The 22,077-nt window shown below is 41.3% G+C and overlaps 1 protein-coding gene across 1 annotated transcript in view; it reads left to right on the plus strand.

The window, feature by feature from the left end:
* LOC308530119 (cadherin-related family member 3-like) overlaps window positions 1-20,424 on the plus strand; it is a gene marked incomplete at its 5' end in the record, with an annotated part of 62,084 nt that extends 41,660 nt beyond the window's left edge. The window contains 9 exons of the mRNA XM_081106592.1: window positions 376-474; window positions 5,891-6,123; window positions 10,863-11,034; window positions 13,203-13,447; window positions 14,730-14,929; window positions 15,632-15,651; window positions 15,771-15,835; window positions 17,682-17,730; window positions 19,908-20,424. Coding sequence (XP_080962718.1) covers window positions 376-474; window positions 5,891-6,123; window positions 10,863-11,034; window positions 13,203-13,447; window positions 14,730-14,929; window positions 15,632-15,651; window positions 15,771-15,835; window positions 17,682-17,730; window positions 19,908-20,065 — 1,241 coding nt within the window. The 3' untranslated portion in view covers window positions 20,066-20,424. The remainder of the gene's footprint in view (window positions 1-375; window positions 475-5,890; window positions 6,124-10,862; window positions 11,035-13,202; window positions 13,448-14,729; window positions 14,930-15,631; window positions 15,652-15,770; window positions 15,836-17,681; window positions 17,731-19,907) is intronic.
* Window positions 20,425-22,077: the final 1,653 nt, after the last annotated feature.

The raw sequence follows: 22,077 nt of genomic DNA on the forward strand, positions 1-22,077 counted from the left end.
ATATGCTGGGTTGAGAATGACACCCCAAGAAAACCTCTAATGGAAGAGATTGTACTCATGAAAAATACAATAAACTCCTGTTTGTAAAATATACAACTATATGTGCTATATATGATACACACATACATATTCACTATTGTATAAAATAAGACATGGCATGCAGACGGTGTATATCTTTGACTAATTGCTTTGGCTAGAATTCATTTATGTTCTCCGAGAATGCAGAGCATGGGAACAGGGATTATTTGGGACCCGAGAGAATCTCACTGTAGTTTAAAATCTTCCAGCAAGCCTGTTTTGGGGGGCACATTTAGCTTGTTTGTTGACTAAAACAGCCAATACAACAAAGCATTTATTCACTGTTCAATTTTACAGTAACTGTGACGATCATTGTACAGATTGCTCCGGCCAATGATTTCAGCCCTGTGTTTAAGGCTACGCGCTATTCATTCTCCGTTCCAGAAACAGCAGGAGGTAAGAGATCCCCCCTTCCATGATGTTGAAGCACAAGGAAACTCCTACCGGATCCCAAATGGGTGACCAATGGAAAGATGACAAAGCATAAGCAGCATAGGGAGCTTTAAGGGGTTCCAGACCTTCAGAGAATGGCAATGACCTCAGTACAGCATCCTGATGGTTCCTCGAAGGCTTCCTTGCAATCAGATATTTTTGTAATGGACAAATAGACATGATAATAATTTTATTCCATTTCTCTTCTTTTCTGCATCTGGATTAGGTCCAATGTAAAGATGGTAGGGACAGTGTGGCCATTGTCCCTGCAATTTATATCTTGTAGACATCTGAAGTCAGATTTTAGGCCCAGAGTCAAGATCCTTTCTAAGCCATGACTTAGGATTGAATTAGGATATATATAAAGTCTTTATCATGAATGGGTGCTGGATTTTGTCAAACGCTTTTTCTGTGTCTATTAATATGATCATGTGGTTTTTATTATTCATTTTGTTTATGTGATACATCATGTTTATTGCTTTGCAAATATTGTGCAAGCCTTGCATACCCGTAATAAATCCTACTTGGTCATGTTGTATTATCTTTTTCATGTATTCTGGATCTGATTTGGTAATATTTTGTTGAGATTTTTAGAATCTATATTCATGAGGGATATTGGCTTGTAATTTCTTTCTTTGTAGAGTTTTTATCTGGTTTTGGAATTCAGGTAATGTGGGCCTCATAAAAAGGAAATCTTCTCTCATCTTGAATGATCTGGAATAGTTTGAGGTGGATCAGAGTTAGTTCTTCTTTGAATGTTTGGTAAAACTTGGCGGCTTCTTCATTAAATCCCTAGTCGTAAGACTTCCATGCAGCTATATTTCAGGCAGTTCTGAATGATGGTTGGTTTGTAGTTTAGTTGTAATGTTGATATGGTTTTGGGAAGTTTAGAGTACTGGATTTTCCTACACAGCCATCATGAACAGAAGTCTTAACCTTATTCTTTAACACATGGAAAACATTAATTAACATTCATGTTGGAATTACCATCAGCTGTCAGTTGCAATTACAGTATTTGTATGGACAAGGGAGTTAAGCAAATTCAATAAAAGCATTCTGTGAGAATCAATTGTCTATATGGGAACTCACAATAAAGAATATTTAGCATTTTATTATTACTTCTAAACTTTATGCTATATATTTTTATATCAGTAAAGTTTATAATAGGCTGATATATTTATGTGGACATATATTCACACACACACACACACACACACACACACACACACACACACACACTCCTTTTTTTTTTCTTCCCCTCAGAGAGTTGGTTGTTAATCATTTGCCAGCACATCACAGGTAGATCCCACTACTTCAAACCAGCTTGTTTCCTTGCAAACAATACAATGATTACACAATTGTTCTGAGGACAGATAAGACCTAGAAAGCCCACATATTTTGATTTTAGTTCTTTGTTGGCTTTACCATGTAATTTTGAACAAATCCTTAAAACTCTCTGTAAAATGAATGCACACGAATGGTCCTAGTTCTGGAACATAACACAGTTGAATCTTACAGTTTATGACCAGACTTCTAGAAAAATTGCATATAAACTGAATTACTGTAAACAGGACCCTGCTGCTCCTCCATAGAGTTTTATTGTCGTTTCTTTTGTTGATAGAGCCTCGTTCCCTTAATTTATTTTCTCCCCTTGAATTCTCCCAGTTCAGGTAGTCTTCTAGCTCTAGCGAGTTTTATTAGAGGGGCTTTATGGCGAGTCTTTATACAGAAGTTAAATAGTTCACAAGTTTCTAATGATCATCTAACTGATAAATGATAAATATGGAGCAGGGGTTGAGCACTGGCTTCCAGGGTCCCTCAGGGAAAAGACCTACAGCTTTCATCAGATGACTGAAGGGTTTCCATGACCTTCCAACGTTCACAGCAACCAGTCTGGATTTAAAATAGAGACTGGCATTTTTTTTAAAAATATATTTTATTGATTTTTCACAGAGAGGAAGGGAGAGAGATAGAAAGTTAGAAACATCAATGAGAGAGAAACATCGATCAGCTGCCTCCTGCACATCTCCCACTGGAGATGTGCCCGCAACCCAGGTACATGCCCTTGACCGGAATCGAACCTGGGACCTTTCAGTCCGCAGGCCTATGCTCTATCCACTGAGCCAAACCGGTTCCGGCGAGACTGGCATTTTTATTTTTATCTTATTTTTATATTTTTTAGCATTTTTAAATAGACTTTATTTTTTAGAGCAGTTTTAAGTTTGCAGAAAATTTGAGAGAAAGGTACAGAGATTTCCCACATACCTGCGGCCCCCATATATGGATAGCCTCCTCCATTATCAACATCCCCCACCAGAGGGTACAATTGTTACAACTGGTGACTTACATGGACACGTCATTATCACGCAACATGCATAGGTTACATTAGGTTCGCTCTTCGTGTTGTACATTTTATGGGTCTGGACAAATGTATAATAACACACATCTACCTTATGGTATCATATGGAATAGTTTCCCTGCCCTAAAAAGCTGTGCTTTTTGCTATTCACCCTGCTCTCTTCCTCCACCCCTGGGAGCGCCAGATCTTTTCACCATCTTACAGTTTTGTCTTTCAAGACTGGCATTTTTAAAAGATAGCATGTTGTAGGAACCAAGTGTTTTATGTCAGTTTCTTTTTCAACTCTCTGAAGTTGTCCTGAAATATAAGTTTATGTTTTCAAGGTAGGACTCTCTAAATGTTTTGAACACGGCTGGCTTTTCTTAAGCATAATTTAATGCCTTTTTGATGGCTTATGGGAAGGATTTAGAATTTTCAATTACAGCACTGTCAATTTGGAAGGACTGCAAAGATTCAACCTTTTTATTTTACTATGGGGGCTGGACAGAGAATTGGGCCACACAGCTGGTGAATGGCAGAGATGATGGGTAACACAGACTTCCAAATTCCTGGTCCAGTTATCTGTTTTGTATTCCTGGCAGCTTTTCTTGGATGAATTTTGATGATTGGGATTACCAGTACTTGAAAACAAGTTCAGAGAATTCATATGAAGAGATAAGGGGATCTTGTTGTGTGTGTGTGTCCTATTGTCCAAAAGGCTGGTTAATGTCCTGCTGTAACGGAGAGAGGACTTCTATGTCTTCATAGGGAGCAGCATGATGTGGCAGAAAAACCATGAGAGTTGGAATCAAGTAGAACTGGATTCAAATTCTATCTCTGCCACTGTTAGTCAAATAACTTTAGGCAGGTCATATAACCTCCATGTGCCTTTAAGTTCTCATCTGGGAAATAGAGATTACAATAACAATGTCATAGTTGAGATGAAGATTAACTGATAATTATATGCATGTAAAGTATATGGTACATACTGACAAAAGCGCCACAGTAGTATTACCAATAATAATAATAATAATAATAATAATAATAATAATAAATAACCACTAACATTTTAGTGCCTACAATGTGCCATAATTTTTTCCTTGCCATTAAAAGAACACACAAAACATTCCTTGATCTTCCCTACCAGAGGACAAAAGATGAATGAAATTAAGGGAGGGTTGGTGTTCTGAGGCGATACCCACCAGAGGAGACTAAATCTTCACAACTCAGTGAGGGTTCATTTTAAATGAGGAAGTTAAAAAGTTAAAACTACTCTGAAAACAAACTCTCCTCAGACTATCCAACCTTTAGCCTGTAGACCAGGAGGATATTGGACAATCCATTAACGTGGAGTGTTTTTCATGCTGTTGGTCAGCATAGGGTGTCAGAGTGCCTTGAGCACCACAAGGTTTCTTGTTATCCTAACAAAATTATGGGAATCTATAATTTTAACTTAAAATAAGATCTGATGGTATGTGATGAGCAACTAAATCTCTCCTTGACAAATACCTTCTGGAGGGAGGTAGGCATAGGCAAAAAATTCTTTTAACAGAAACCATTTAGAAGAAAATACATGAAAATTGAAAGACAGTGGGTGGCAGGTCACAAGGGAAAACATATTTCATTTCCAATGGTTTTTGAGAGGATGTCTGGCCAAGTTGCAGAGTTTCATAATTACTCTATTTCAAACTTTAGCTAAAGATGCTCAAGATGGCTTTTAATTTTATTGGAGGGTTAATTTTATATATACAGAAGGATAGGCTTTCCATTATGCTTAACCAGGTGTTAAATGCAAAAATGATGCCAACTTTGCCTAGAGCTGTAGGATAGAGATGGCAATTTTACCCTTAATCTATTTTAAGTGGCCGTTGATCAGTCCTAACACTTTTTTCTAGGTTGGACTCTTTATACTCTGGGTTTGCCATAATGAAATATTATTTCTTTCCAGAAGTGTGTTTTCTCTGTGCCTGCCTGCTTAATAACATTACCAGGGACTGATGAACCTTAGTCAAAGAAAGATGCAAACTGTGAAAGAAATCCCGTGAGGTTCAGGTGGTGGTGTCCCATAATAGTTCCTTCATAGTAATTCTCTGGTCTTGATGATCAGCAGCTACAATGTCCTATGCACATGTTGCTGAGACTGGTCATGTGTGGTGGTATTCACTACACGGAGGAGGTCTGGTATCCGCCCTGGAGCTTATAGTCCAGTCAGAAAATGGTTGAGGGGACATCAGCAGGACAGATCTGGATCCTGGGCTGGCAAGGGAGTCCCACCACTCGCCTGGAGGGCAAGCCCCCTCCCCCCCCCCATCTCCATCGGGATGGGTGCCAGACTCAGGGCTCATGGCTGGCAAGTGACGCTGCAGCAGCGTGAGCCTCTCCTGATTGTGACTGACTGGGTGTGAGCTCGTGGCAGGCGCAGTGGGGCCGGGATGAGCGGCAGGCGGCACTGGACTGTGGGTTTCCACCTGATCCCCGCAGGCCACCCTGAGGGACTCCACCCATGCATGAATTTGTGCACCAGGCCTCTAGTCTTAGCATAATGTCTGGTAGGAAATAAGCATGCAATACATGTAAATAATTATTTTTTATTTATTTTTTACAAAAAAAATATATTTTATTGATGTTTTTACAGAGAGGAAGGGAGAGAGATAGAGACTTAGAAACATCGATGAGAGAGAAACATCGATCAGCTGCCTCCTGCACACCCCCTGCTGGGGATGTGCCCGAAACCAAGGTACATGCCCTTGACCCGAATCGAACCTGGGACCCTTCAGTCCGCAGGCCAATGCTCTATCCACTGAGCCAAACCGGTTAGGGCGTAATTATTGATATTATGAAATTCTTGTTACCTCATATTATTTGACTTATGCCGCTTCCATTATGTAGGGTTGGGCTTTTCAAGTACATTTCTTTGTCCAAAGGCTTTCAGATTGGCCCTTTGAGAAACTATGATACTATTTGGAAGGCAAAGACTTGTCCAGCTTTTTAAACTTGTGTATCTGCATGACAAGAATGAACCTTAATAACTGTTACTGGCAGCTTTCTACAAAGTTGGAAGAGTGACCGCCATTGATGAAGACTACCCACCGAACTGTGTTACGTACAAAATAGCTAGTGGAGACATCCAAGTTATACAAAGATTCTGGATTCACCCTCTCTCTGGGATGATTGAGCTCACCACACAGCCAGACTACGAGACTGTGAAGCAGTATAACCTCACGGTGGAAGGTGTGGACTGCGACAGACTTCATCCTCGCACAGCGATGACCATGGTGAGTAGAGAGCCTCAGGTTCTGATATAATAAAGATGACCCATTAAGTTCTAATGTATTAAAATTGAAATGGTCAAACAACAACAGTGAAAAATGCTCAAATAATAGCAGTAATTCTCATGAGATTAAAAAGTTTGTAGTAATTGCAAATACACATCTAACATTGATCGTGTGTGAGCTCTTGTTCTTGGCACAATTTACATGTCGATGTAGTTCATCTTCACATTCAGTCTTCATGGAAGGCAGTATTATCATCATTTCCACTGAACAGATGAGAAACCTCAGGCACAGAGTTTAGGAAAATTACTTCCAGTTACTCAGGGTTTGTAGAACTGGATGCAAATCCAGGCTGCCTCTCATTGGGAGGTAATGTTTACAACGAAGGTAGTTAACCAAGGGCCATTCTTGTGGCATCACAGTGGGGGAGAGTGTGTGTGGGCTTCTAAATTATTTTAGAAACATCAAAGGATTCTTAAAAGATATCAAGACTGGGTGCTGCTGTGTTGATGATGTGGTATGTGTTATTAATGGCTAGAAGGTTTTGTCACTGGACAAGAAACAGAAATAGAATGGAAGAATTTTTAAAAAATATATTTTACATTGATTTCAGAGAGGAAGGGAGAGGGAGAGAGAGATAGAAACATCAATGATGAGAGAGAATCATTGATTGGCTGCCTCCTTCATGCCCCTTACTGGGGATTGAGCCTGTAACCCCGGCATGTGCCTTTGGCTGGAATCGAACCTGGGAGCCTTCAGTCCACAGGCCAATGCTCTATCCATTGAGCCAAACCAGCCAGGGCAGGATGGAAGAATTTTAAGATCCCCAGCTGGCCTGATGACTCACCGTGCCTTTCCTCTTACTGTCCAGAGCTCCCTGGCTGGCTGCTCACCCCTGGTGATTAGGTCTCCTGACGGGTCATTGAGGAAACCATCAGGTCCATTCGCAGCAGCAGTTAGATTGACTGCCACAGGGACCGAAGTACAGTCATGTGGACAGGACTCTGTAGCTTGGTTGTCTCAGGAAAGCACCTGCGAGCGTGATCTCCATTCTTAGGTATCTGCGGCAGTTTTCCTTGTAGACATTTATGAACCCCCCAGCTCGTATAGGATGCCCCTGTGAGGTGGCCCAGAAAAGGGCGTAGAGAACAAAGAGAACCAAACGAGTAAAGGGGAGAGAAGGAGGGGAGTTTAATGCTGCGTTCTCTGCGAGACCCACCAGCCCAGAAGGTGGGGCCAGTGAATTCTCCCCCCCAGGGAGGGAGGGGCTTCTTTTTTATACAGGTGTTTGGTGAGGGGCGGGGGCCTGAGCTGAGGAAGTCTCCACCACATGGGGTGGGCAGGGTATTCAGGAAGGAGTCAGTATCTGTGTGGGGGTCGTGTGGATTCCAGGGAGGGTCAGGTATCTGTGTCTGGCACATTGATCTGTAAGAAATTCCATGGAGGGTCCATTATCTCATCACACGTCTGCATGTATCCCATCCTGGGCTCTTTCTGACTTAACAGACACCACTTGCAACTATCATGCACTTATTACAAATGAGAAGAGAGGGAAGCAGATAAAAAAGCAACTTCAAGGGACTCTGTTCTTATAAAAAGAATTTGCATTTTTGGCTAAAGACAGAAAAGGAATTTTTTTTCTAAATCCTCACCAAGGATATGTTTTTATTGATTTTTAGAGAGGAAGGGAGAGAGAGAAACTTCGACATGAGAGAGAAACATCAATAAGTTGCCTCCGGCACACGCCCCAACTGGGGAACAAACCTGAAACCTGGGAATGTGTCCTGACTAGTAATCGAACTGCAACCTTTTGGAGAATGGGATGACACTCCAACCAACTGAGCCACCCAGCCAGGGTGAGAAGAAACTTTTTATCCCTTCTTTTTTGTTGTTGTTATTAATCCTCACCTGAGGATATTTTGTCCATTAATTTATTTGTTTAGAAAGAGTGGAAGGGAGGAGAGAGAGAGAGAGAGAGAGAGAGAGAGAGAGAGAGAGAGAGAAAGAGAGAAACATTGATGTGAGAGAGACATATCAATTGGTTGCCTCCCACATGCATCCTGACCGGGGCTGGGGACTGAACCTGCAACCCAGGTATATGCCTTTGACTGGGAATCAAAACTGCAGCTCTTCAGTGGCTGGGCTGACGCTCTAACCACTGAGCAAATGACCAGGGCTCCTTCTTTTTTTTTCATTAAAACAATTTTTTTAATTGAGGTACAATGGACAAATAACATTATATTAATTTCAGGTATACAACATAAGGATTCAATATTTGCATAAATGGGAAATGATCACCACAATAAGTCTGGTTAGCATCTGTCACCTTACATAGTTACAAAATTTCCTTCTTTCTTTTAACAAATATTTATTGAATTGTTTACTCTGTGCACAACATTCTGGGTTACAAAAATGTGTAAGACACCATACCGTTAGGGAGCTTAACATTTTTATCATAGGAAAAGTTAAACAGTACATAGCGAGTAGATGGATGCTATAGACAAATGTGACATTTAAGTTTAGAAAAGGGAGATAGGTCTTCAGACTCCAAATTTTAGAAATCCGTCATCATCATTGTTGTCACCGACCCCATCAATATCATTGCTGTCTCATTTAATCTTCAATCCCATCCCATGAGGTAGTTATTAATACTTTTTTTTTTTTACAGATAGTAGAATTTTAATTTCCAAGGCTTTGAAATTAAGTAACTTATTCAAGTTTACCCAGCTCCAAAGAAGTAGAAGAATTAACTTCGGGTCCTTAATCACTATCATATACTCTAAGTCATCCCTCTAATCCATCAGCAAAGTTAAATAAAGTGTCTCCACTTTCAAAATATATCCCAAATGCTTCCATTCTCAGCCACCCACAGCTAACGCCTGGTTGTGCCACCCTCATCCAGTACCCGGTTGGTGCAGCAGCCTCATAACTACAATCTCCTCCTCCACTTGTGCCCTTGACACTCTACTCGTCACACAGTAGCCAGAGTGAACCTTTAGAAAGACAAGTCATCCCTTCCTCAGAGCTCTCCAAAGGCGTCCCGTCACACCTGGCACACGCTCCGATGCCATTCCTAAGGTCCGCAGGGCCCTGCAGCCACCTCTTTGTCATCAGCTTCCAGCTGTCCCTCTCTTACCTCACTTCAGCCGCAGGAGGTTCTTGCTGTTGTTTCAACACACAAGGATGTCTGCGCCTCAGAGCCTTGACCACGCTGTCATGCTTGCCACCCGTCATTCTCACTGGAATCGCATTTCTGCACAAAGGAAACTGCCCACAGGGGCCTTTTCTGTTGTGTGTGATGGTGGAATTTTGAAGCAACCCCTGTGGTTGTCAGGAGAATGAATGAGTCAAACACGGTAGCTGCATATGGTGGGACACTAAGAATCAGGAAGAAATAGAAAACTAGTTCTCCAAACAGCAGCATGGAAACAGCAAGAGAATATGGTGCTTTGGGAGAAAAGTAGGAAATAGGAAACAGCACCATATCATTTATGCAAATTAAAACCACATGACCTAACTCTTCATCTTCTGTGAGGCAATATACTTGCTGGAGGGCATATATCAAATATGGGGGAGGAGGAAGGGAATAGGAGAGGGAGTCAAAACAGAAAGGCCTTCTCTGAACACTCCATCGCCATCTCTACCTCCTTAACCTGCAGAGTTCAATTTCCATATGACATTGCCTAATATATTTATTTGTTAATTTGTTTATGGATTTGCCTCCTACCTTTAGCATATAAATCGCAATGGGCAGGCTCTTTGTTTGGTTTACCAGAGTATATCATCTGTGTGAATACTCTTAGTATTCACCTGTAATGTGCTATCCTGGCAAGGTGAAGGCCCAAAGTTTTAATAAAGATTTCTGGCTTCCAGTCCTGTGCTGTTTCCATTATATCACAGCAGTCTCCCTAACATCACATGAAAGCACCCCACATGTTGAAGAGAACAGATAGCTATATTCAATCTACAGAAGTAGCATTAAAGAATGAATTATTCCCCAAGAATTTAGCTGTGTTGTTAAAACATTACAGAAAACATTTTAAAAAGATAATACTTGCAAATATGAGCACACTAGGGATTATTCTGCAAATGATGAGAAAGTTATTACTCACCTGAGAGTGGGCAGATAACCTTTCTTATCTGACTGGCATTCGATCACTGACATTTAAAAAGCCTTGATATTTTGATCTTTTCCCGTGTAAATCACCGTTTCCCAGGTTATGGTATTTTAATTAAGACAAGGTTGATAAGAGCTCCTGATTATGGTCAGAGCATACTTTGAAGCAATCATATTGTTACCAAAAAAATGCATTGTGCTTGAGAGAACGACGCAGAGGAGGACCTAAGTTACAAAAGAGCAAACTCAGGATCTATTTGCCATGAAGCAGAGATATTCTAAAGATTCGAGGGACTACACTTCTTAGCAGCATCATTCTTCAGCTTTCCTGTTCTCATCATTTATGAAATTTTTGAGTTTTCCACAGGTTCTTCTAATGAGCCCCAAGCTCTCCCTAATGGCCACACTGAATGTCACAGTCGACCCAGGAATAATAAGCCAGCTGAATAGTTGATTGACAGCCAGAACCCAAATCTGCAGAAACATTTCTTCAAACTCACAATGGCAGACTTTTAATTTAGTAATTCTAAGTGGTTTGTCTCTGCCCAGATGCTTATTTCAGATTTTGTGTATAAATAGTCACATGACGTGGATGTGATATTTCTGTCTCCCTCCCTGCTGACAGGTCACTGTAGACATCGAAGATGAGAATGACGAGGCACCTGTCTGCACACCCTCTCTCTATAAGGCCGTCATTTTTGACAACGTTGTTGCTGGGACAAACGTCAATGGCTTCAAACTAAACTGCCACGACAGAGATTCACAAGATTTTGAAATGCGCTTTGAGATAGTTTCTGGTGGATAATTTTATTATTTCTTTTTTTTATTATTTCTTTTTTTTAATCATAGCATGTGTTAAATTGACATTTAGTCATATTCTCTTTAACATGATATAACCGTGGAAATAACTATGTTTATAAATGTTAAGCTATTTCATATCTATGGCATTACGTTTCCCCAAGGAACCCTTTTCACTTCCACACATCCAATCTGATTCCTCTTGTGGAACTATAATTGATTTCTTTGTTTTTTATCCTCACCCGAGGATATTTTTTCATTGATTTTTAGAGAGAGGAAAAGACAGAGGGAAATATTGATGTGAGAGAAATACATTGATTGGTTGCCTCCTCCATATGCCCTGACCAGGGCCCAGGTTGTGGAGGAGCCTGCAACTGAGTTACATGCCCTTGACTGGAATCAAACCTGGGACCCTTGGGTCCACAGGCCAACACTCTATTCACTGAGCCAAACTGGTTAGGGCGATCTATCATTGTTTCAATGGCCCTTGACAATGAAGAGACTTTGGACCTGCATGGGAAACACTGCTGGTTAAGTTACAAGGAACTAAATCTGTTCTCCTTGTGCTGGCTGGAAGCAGCAGCCCCCTTCCCATGTGCTAGTGACACAGGTTCTCTAGGATAGAGAATCAGTTGTGTTATTGTTGGATTCACAGAGGTCCATATCAACTTTGGTCATAAGATGACATATGGAAGAAGCTCATTAGAGACCAAATCTGAACTAAAGATGGGGAGTTGAACTGGCAGCCTCTGGTGTACAGGACGACACCCAACCAACTAAGCCACACTGGCCAGGGCACTTCTCTCTTGCTTTCACCTTTGCCCATTTGTCTCAGAGTCGGGTGGGAGGACCCAGCAGGGAGCCCTACCCTCAGAGTACCCTTGCCCAGGCCTCAGGATTTCCATGAGATCTTCTGATTACAGCCCACCATGGTTACAGCCAAGTAATTCAGCCCCCAATGGCAGCTGTAGATGTCTAGAGCTTAGTGAATCTGGAGAGCATGGCCTAGTAGAAGTAGCATGAACAGGTGGATCCAGGCTGAGGAAGGTCATGAAAACGATTAGATGAGAGGAGTGAAAGATAGAATAAGATTCTCCAAAGGGGAGGAAAGCTGGAGTAAGGGCGTGCTCTTACATAGAAAATTTGGGATATATATATATCCAAGTGATTCCTGTGTGTCAAAGTTTCCATTAATTCGTTCCACTATTCAGTTACCAATCAACATTCTTTTTATCCTTGAACCGTATGAGAGTTACTGTGTAAATAAAATATTTAATCACCCCCCCCCCCAAAAAAAAAGAATTAGGAAAATTTGTGCCACACATTATGTGTATGTTAGTTCTACTTCTAGTTTTAACCTGTACTGTGCTATCCTGCTGCAGAGTGAAACACAACACACACACACACACACACACACACACACACACACACACACACAGATGGGTACACAATAGGGTACAACATAGATATGAATCTTATATTCATGGAACTCATTGTTCCTTAAATGAGTGGTAAGATCAGCAATTAGAAAATTATAAAGTATGAAAAGTTCTATTAAGGAAAATTACTGGGTATCATGAGACAATATAACAAGGAGAAGTTCCTAAAGTATGGAGGTCAGACCTGCTGTCATGTACGAACTCTCCTGAAAGAACCGGAGTGTGGATGTCAGTAAACACCTTGACAATGAATTACAAGGACTAGTTCCATGTCTGCTTCTCCTGCTAGATGGTGGGGTACAATGTGCATGTTGTTTTACAATAGTGTCTCCAGGGCCATTGAAACTGAATAGGGGCTCAATAGATATTTGTGGTCTGACTGGCCCATTGATATTGATTACTAAGCTGACAGTGGAAATAAAATTTCTCTGAGTGGGAGATAAAGAAAGGGGAAGCAATTAAGGCAGAGTAATTTGATAATAGTCTAATGCTTGCTGACCTTATATGGAGATAAGACTCATGATCTTAACCTTTAAAATTTTTCTAACCAACTGAATTTATTACTTACTTGACTTCAATTTATTATAAGTCTTGTATAGATGTAGGAATTCATAGATCAATAGAAATTTTATTTATTTATCACTATTGTGTTTCAAAAGCTACCTATGACAGTTAGAGAAGACCTTTTAACACATCTCAAAATAATTTTTTAATTATCCCTTTTAAAGGAAATGAGAACCATCACTTTGGATTTGACCCAACTCGAGGTTCAAATACTCCAAAATTAATTGTGAAGAACCCGTTTCACTTTGAATCTGGAGCTGAATTGCAGCGGCAGTACCATCTCGTGGTCCACATAATCGATGACAACCTGAAATACGGCAAAGCCACCAAGCCTAGGACAGGCACTGCTATTATAGATATTTATGTGGCAAGGGCCAACGTGCCACCGCCTGCAACCACCAGCTCTGAAGTAAAGAGTTATGGAATTTAATTTGGGTCTCTGTGTGGGAAATATTCTCTTGTAAATTCAGGTTTCATCTAGAAAGGCTAGAAGGCTATGTAGGGCATCACCTTCACCTGAATGCCTTTCCACTTGTGCACTACCCCATCCACTCAACAGGCAACATTTTATAGTGTGCATCCCTGAATATAAACTGGGAATATAAACCGTGGGTGAGAGAGAATTTGTGATAATTGCAGGTGGAGCACAGAGGACCCCCAAGGAACTAATTATGTCTAGATGGCCTGAAAGCCTGGCCCACCAGAGAGGCCCACTGGCCAATGAAATCTACCAGTTTAAATCTCTACAGATTGGCACTTTTTAAAAAAAATATTTTTATTGATTTCAGAGAGGAAGGGGGAGGGAGAGAGAGCTAGAAACATCAATGATGAGAGAGAATCATTGATTGGCTGCCTCCTGTATGTCCCACACTGGGGATCAAGCCCACAACCTGGGCAGTGCCCTTGACCAGAATCGAACCCGGGGCCCTTCAGTCCGCAGGTCGAGGCTCTATCCACTGAGCCAAACCAGCTAGGGTTCACAGATTGGCACTTTTAAATGTTATTCTCTGTTGGCCATATTATTCATAGTAATGGGCACCTCTCATGTGCCAGGCACTGTAGTACATGTGTTATATTCACCATTTCATCTAATGTTTGATCTGAGCCTGTGAAGTTTAGCAGACCCTTTAGTATTTTGTTATTTCAAAAATAGAGCAGCAAGGCCTCGGCAGGATCCAGAACAGCTTCAGAGTCAGCCAAGGAGAAAGTCTGTGCAGGAGACTCTGGGGTTAGTGCATGCTATTGTCTTCTATCCTTTGAAGCACAGTCATTTTTTTACAACATGGATGATAAATCTTCCCACCAGAATATTTGATTTTTAAGGAAACACTGTTCTCTCAAGCTGCACAAAAGGGTTTATCCTGTGTGGAGTAGATAATAGAGGCATACAAGCCTAAAAAACCTCGGATGCCATCTTCTTCAACCCCTTGATTTTCCAGATGAGAAAACCGCAGTCATGATGGGAAATGCAGTCATTGCATACAGTTCAAGCCTGCAGATCCTTGAATTGGTGCCTTCTTGGGCTTGGGTGTTCCTCAGTAGCCCCTGTGGGTTTTACAAACATCCACGTATCTGGGTCAATACCCCACTGTCTGTGTGGGACCACGGTTCCATCTGATGCTCATTTGTAAACAGATGCCCTCTGAAAACATAAACTAATGCTCTGTTTGCTTTGAAATACTGTTTCCCAGCAAAGAAAGGGCCTGACCATCGTGTACACAGCCATCAACACATACACATCCAGTGGCTGGTACATTCCTTTCATCTTCACGCTGATGGCTGTTTTCTTTGCCGGGCTGGCTTCCTGGGTATGTTTCCTGCTTTGGAGATACGGGAACGTCATGGGATGCTGTCAGAAAACGGCCAAGGAAGTCTCCAAGCCCAAACCCAAGTATGTGGTTTTTCTTTCTCAGCTTTTGACTTAAAGAGTTGGAATCCTTTGGTGAGGCTACACTGAGGGCTTCTGCCTGAGAACCTTTGAGGGGCACAGAGGAATGTACTTGGGAAACAAAGCACGACGGTCCCTTTCATGGCTCCAAACCTGCTCTAACTTTAAAAAAGAGCACAGCGTATCTTTGGGTTCTACCTTAGAGCCTCTGAAACATATTTGCTGTGAGAGTAGATTTTAAACAAATCAATTTGTGAGCAGACAAGCCAAACAACTCCCATATTATTTTGAGCATGCATCACGGGCAGGTGTGTGACGACCACGGGGGGACTGCGGACAGGTGGTGAGTCCAGGTGCCCTCGCCACACTTGCTTGGAATCTCTGTGAAACTGGGCAGATGCCAAAGAAATGGAGAAAATGCAGATGCTTTCATCACCATCCAAAAATAGCTCATCAGGGAGCAGAATACCATGGCCTCCAAAATTGAATTGATTATGAGTTTTTATTAACTAAGCAGAGATCATTTATGACTCAGCGACGGGAGGTGGTGATGGTTAATGAGATGAGTTCGCCATACAGAATTGTTTTAACAATTGGGAATAAGAGAGACGTGGCAATAGCCAGGTGCTGCAAAAAGTGATTTTTTTTTTTGCCATGTGGTAGCATAATGAAGCTGATATTTTGTCAAATTTTCTTTTCATACAGGGGAATAAAGTATATTGCAGGTAAGATACAGATTGCTCATTGTCACATGATTATTATGAATTGTGTGATTTTGAAAAGCCACTCATTAGATCGATACCTGCCATTTATTTGTTTGTTTGTTTATGTATTTGTTGAACAGGAGATAGAAATCAAATGGAAAAGATTGTCATGGAAAACAGAAATAAAAAACTAGAAGTATTAACAGTAAGTACATTTTTTATGAGCCCTCCGTAGTTAGAAGAAAGAGGACTACAGATTCTCTATAATTATTGTTCAATAAAAAGCTCTTCCATATTGCCCTAACTGGTTTTGCTCAGTGGTTAGAGCGTCAGCCTGCGGACTGAAGGGTCCCAGGTTCGATTCCAGTCAAGGGCATGTACCTTGGTTGCAGGCACATCCCCAGTGGGGAGTGTGCAGGAGGCGGCTGATCGATGTTTCTCTCATCGATGTTTCTAACTCTCTATCCCTCTGTAAAAAAAAAAAAATCAATAAAATATATATATATTTTTAAAAAAGCTCTTCCATGTAAACATATGGTAAATCCACTCAGGCATCATAGAAAGGAAATAAAATTATTTCAATGTATCAGCTTCTGTTGAATTACAAAGATGGGATTTCAGATCCACTCTTAGAATCTCGCTTAGGTCCAATTTTGCTGCTGATATTGTATGTGTATTCAGCAAAAACAACATTATTTACCATTGCTTAAAAATAAGATCTGCTTTTTCACAACAAGGTGGTGTTAAGTAAATAAATAAGTACATCAAAAAAAAGAAAACATTTAGATTTGAAAATAGATTACATGTGTGATAAAGCTGAATAAGTCCTTCATCTTTGGGGTTTCTTAGCAGGTAGTAAAATCTATGCCTGTTGTATTGAAATCTTTAAATTGGCTGATACTCATTCATTAATGGATCCACGTCAATAACTGTACAAGGGGGTAAGGCTATTCCAGGAAGTAGATATGTGAAGCAGAACAAGTAGGCATTAAAAAAATATTTTTTTTATTGATTTCAAAGAGGGAGAGGGAGAGAGAGAGAGAGAGAGAGAGAGAGAGAGAGAGAGAGAGAGAGAGACATCAATGTTGAAAGAGAATCATTGACTGGCTGCCTCATGCACACCCCACACTGGGGAGCTCACAACCCAGGCATGTGTCCTTGATTGGAATCAAACCCGGGACCCTTGAGTCCACAGGCTGACATTGTATCCACTGAGCCAAACTGGCCAGGGCAAGAAGGCATTTTTCAGTCTCCATCTCCCTTTTCTCTCTCCACCTGCTGCCCCATTAACAACAGGCATTTCTACCTGAGTCCTGACTGACCATGACATTGTTTCATGAGCTGGTTCTCGTTCAGTGCTCTCTTCCCTGCGTCTTCCTTCATGAAACTGATGCCAGCCAAGCACCTCTGCTAGCGAGTGAGGGCTGGCAAAACATCACAGTGCAGACTGGGTGGCTTAAACACCAGACTTCTATTTTCTCCCAGTTCTAGAGGTTCGAAGTCTCAGGGGAAGGTCAGCAGGTTCGGTGTCTTCTGAGGTCCCTGCATGGCATACACATGGCTGCCTTCTCTCTGTGTCCTCACATGGTCATTTCTCATCTCTTTGGTCTGTGTCCTAACCTCTGTTCTTATAGCGACACCAGATTAAGGCCCACCAACATGACCTCATTTTACCTTCATCACCTATTTCCAGGCCCTATATTTAAATCTAGTCACATTCTGAGGTGCTGGGCATTAGGGCTTCAACATATGAAGTCTGAGGGAGCACAAGTCAGCCCTAACATGTCCCATTCAGGATAAGAGACTTCACATCAGTAAGGAGGTCTGACTTGAGGGAGGGCACGGTGGGCAGGCTGGTGTGGGGCTGGGGCTGGGAGGAGACAAGAATAGCAGGACAGTTTTGAAGCAGGGCTGCTCGCTCTCTACATGAGAAAAACAAGGTCACTCATAAGAACTCACCTGCTCAAAGTCCTCAACACTTGTCAGAATTAATTTTATCAATTGACTTCATTGCTAATATTTTGTGTTGTTGTTTTTTTTTTTTTAAAAAGGAAACCATTGTCTATGAAACTATATTTGATGGAGAAGCCATTGATCCAGGTATGGTGCTGAAGTATCTTTAAGTTAAGCCCCTTTTGCCTATTTGGATGCTAAGCTATGTGAATAAATTACTTATTCGCTGTGCTTTGCATAACGAGACTCTGTAGTAGAGCAAACCATTCAAGGTCCAGGCAGATAAAATAAATGACCAGAAGGTGCCATATAAGACAGTTCAGTCGTCAATGGGGGTTGATGCTTGGGAGCCATAACTATTATTGGGCTCCATCAAATTATTGCCACATTGGGAATAGGCCTGGAGTTGCCAGAATTCTGATGGTTAAAAAGAAGCTGGAAATCTAAATTTTTACATGAATTTTTCCCATTTTTAAGTGTAGGTAAGTAGTTCAATTAAAACAAACTCCATTTTCCAGGCCAAATAAAACACATTTTCCCTTCCTGGTTACTGTTGTGTAAACTACCCTGAGACTTACTGGCTTAGAACAATAACCATCTTATTATATCTCAAATTTTTGTGGGTCAAGAATTTGTGCAGGTGTCACCTGGGCAAGTCATTGGCTTTATTGTATTAAAAGGAACTTCATTGGCAGCTGGTGTGGTCTGGTAGGTCCGAAGTGGCTTAATCACATGCCTGACAACTTGGGGTTAGTTGCATAGTTAGGCTCAGGTGGGTCCCACTTACTCTTTAAAAATTAAAAAAAATCAATTATAGTTGGCATTCAATATTATTTTACATTAGTTTCAGCTGTACAGCATAGTGGTTAGGTAATGATACAATTTACAGAGTGATCCTCCTGATAATTCAAGTACCCACCTGGCATCATACATAGCTATTACAATATGATTGCCTATATTCCCTGTGCTGTTCTTTACATCCTCATGGCTATTGTGTCACTACCAATTTGTACTTTTTAATCCCTCCCCCCTTTTCACCCAGCTCCCTAACCCCCCTCCCATCTGGCAGCCCTCATTTTGTTTGCTCTCTGTATCTATGGGTCTCTTTTTGTCTTGTTTGTTCATTTCTTTTATCCTTTAGATCACATATCAGTGAAGTCATATGGTATTTGTCTTTCTCTGTCGGACTTATTTAACTTAAGGCAATACCCTCTAAGTTCATCCCTGTTGTCACAAATGATAAGATTTTATTCCTTTTTACGGTCGTTGAATATTCCATTATATAATTACCACATCTTCTTTATCCACTCATCTATTGATGGAACTTGGATTGCTTCCATATCTAGGTTGTTGTTCATAGCATTGCAGTGATCATAGGGGTGCATATATCTTTTGGGTTTCTTTGGAAATACCCAGAAGTGGAATTTCTGGGCCATAAGATAGTTCTATTTTTAATTTTTTAAGAAACCTCTATACTTTCATAGTGGCTACATCAATTAGCCATCTCATTAACAGTGCACAGGGTTCCCCTTTTTCCACCACTCAGCAACACTTGTTTGTTGGTTGATTGATGGTAGCCATTCTGACAGGTGTGAGGTGATCTCATTGTGGTTTTAATTTGCATTTCTCTGATGTTTAGTGATGTTGAATTTTTACTCTATCAGGCCCTATTTACCCTGTTTCTTTTCTCTTGTATATTACTATATTTCATTATTATTTCTATAAAGCATTGGTAGATTAAACCTTAGACACTGTGTAAGGCACCCACCTCACTTGAGGGAAAATTTAAACAATAATTTGACTTGTTTTTTTAAAAAAATGTTTGATTTTAAAATAATTAGAGATTCCCAAGAAATTGCGTGGAGAAATGCTTTATACCCATCACCCACCTTCTCCCAAAGGCAATGTTTTCTAAAGCTACGGCACCAAACCCAGGAAACTGACACTGGCCAATGAACTGGACTGCATATTTGATCAGTTTGGGCATGCACTTTTTTTTTTATGTCTGTGTGAATAGTTCTGTGACATTTAATCACCTATCTAGATTCAGATGGCCACTACCATGGTTAAGATGAAAAACCATTCCTCCACCAGAGACGATATCTCTAGTGCTAAAGGGGCAATTTTTAATGCATGTGAAATCACACACTGCTTCAAGTTTTGCTTCTCATTTTCCCTTTGGTAGCAGAGCAAGGCTTGAAAAGACAAACAGCTTGTCACTACTGGCTGTATAGCAAATGCTCAGTAAACACTTTGTGGGATGAACCAATGCTTTGTGAGTTCATTATAATCTACGTTCTTTGTGTTTTGTGTTCTCCCCACAGTCTCTGGGAATGTGTATGAATATAACAGCAGAACAGGTGCACGAAAGTGGAAGAAGTCCCCCAGGCACCAGGAGGCGTCCTTGGCGAGCATGTATGCCCTCCCGGAGGCTCACCCTTCTGAGGAGTCCAAGTCCTTAAGAATTCCCATGCAGGACTAGCACTTCCTGTGTGGCTGAATAGTTGCTGTTTTGGTGTGTGTCACTCTCATGGCAGTTTTTTTCCTGGCTATTTCATTAAATGGCAGATGTGAGGCCAGCTGCTTTGTTTATAGCTTTCTGGAATCCTCCAGTTCAGGGCATCAGGGTGAGGTCAGCAGGACTGGTCGACCCTGAGTCTCTAAATAGCTTTGCTGAAAACTAGAGACTAGACTGATGCATGTTCATGGTCTGACTTTGCCCAGTGGAAGGTGTGCTTGTTACGACTGGAGCCTGTTTTGCTCACTGCTACAGGCCCAGCACATGCTTGGCACAGTGGGGACTCCATAAATATTTAGTGAATAAATGAATTTGTATACATAAATCCAGATCTCTCGCCTTTAATTCAAATTGCTTATTACTCCTATGTCCCACAAAACAGAAATGGGAATTATCTTTAGAGAAGAACTTTTTTGGTTTCTAGCAGTCATAAGAAACAAAGAATTTTTTCCAGCATTTCAAAAAGCACAGTTGATCCTGCTTTTACTTTGTTTTTTTGTAGCACTATGGAGAACGAGCCCCAGAAACTTTAATTACTATTACTGATGACTTGCCAAGGAGATGTAGGCATCCAACCTTTTGAGAACTATGTACTTAGACAAATAAGTTTTAAGTTCACATGTGCTCTCCGATGATCTCCCTCTTGGGTATCAGAAGACACGTGGTAGCAGGAGGCCAGAGCAATGTTGATGGTAGAGGCTGAATCCACATTTACCCCAAAATAGAGTTCACCATGGGATATATTTTTTTAATTATTATTATTTTTTTTTGTTCATCTTTACCCAAGGATATTTTTCCATTGACTTTTAGGGAGAGAGAGGGAAAGACAGAGTGAAACATCGATGTGAGAGAAACACATCAATGGGTTTCCTGCACATGGCCTGGTAGAGGCTGGGGAGGAACCTGCAACCAAGGTGCATGCCCTTGGCTGGAATCGAACCCAGGACCCTTTGGTCCACAGGCTGATGCTCTACCCACTGAACCAAACTCGCTAGGGTGACATCGATATTTTTTTAATGAATCTTATTCAAAGTAAAAACACACTATGAGCAATGACTTTGAGTCAGGGGATTATGGGGGCTTGGATGGTCAGAAACGCCCTGATGTTGATGCTCCTTTGCGTATGTGCACACGGATGATCCCTTCTCGGCCCTGGGACACCTCACCCCCCAAGAAGAGAGAGCACCTGGACATAACAGGCTCACTTTCCATTTATGTCTAACTCCACGGGTCAGTCCTCAGGGGCACTGTGGTGTGGGGGACATCAGTGGGTTTGAAGTCCGGAGCTTGGACAAGTAGAGTAGCCTCTTTGAAAGTCAGTTTTCTTCTTCAAGACTATGTACAATTCCCCTGCCCCATTTCTGTCTCATCACTTTGTTGTGAGAAATAACATAAAAGAACTGAGATTCTACATTTGGAAGTGGTCTTTGAACTGTAAGTATTATCTCTAAGTGTTAAACAGGATTAGTTTCATTAAGTCAAAACTGGCCAGCAGAGGAGCAGTGGCGTGGCACACAGAGAGGGTAACTCCATGGTCCTAAGCCAATCTATGCTGGAATTGGTTGGTAATTAGCTTCACAGCTTTTGTGAAGCCTTGTTCCGGATGGAATGACAATTCTCCACCAGGGAAGAGGCTGAAGACTGAAAACGCTCTCCCCTCTCCAGAAAGACTCTCGCTGGATCAATTATGATTAGATGGATGGAGACATGTGAGTCTCCATCTGCCACCACCTGAACTTTTAAGAAAAAACCCCAAAGCATTTATAAACTTCCTTCTCAAAGTCTGGATTGGATCAATTAGTATTGTGTCTGCCTGTGCCCAAACCAAGAAAAATTGGTACATTGTTTTTACTTTCCATTGTTGAGTTGTTTTGGGTCTGGCCAAGAGATAATGTATGCGCTGGAGACAACGCAGCTGGGGGTAGGGTGGGAAAGGCAACAGTGGGAGAGGGGGGTAAGGGGGGGTGGACTGAAGA

This window comes from Myotis nattereri (assembly GCF_964212035.1).
Source record: "Myotis nattereri genome assembly, chromosome: 14".
NCBI lineage: Eukaryota > Metazoa > Chordata > Mammalia > Chiroptera > Vespertilionidae > Myotis > Myotis nattereri.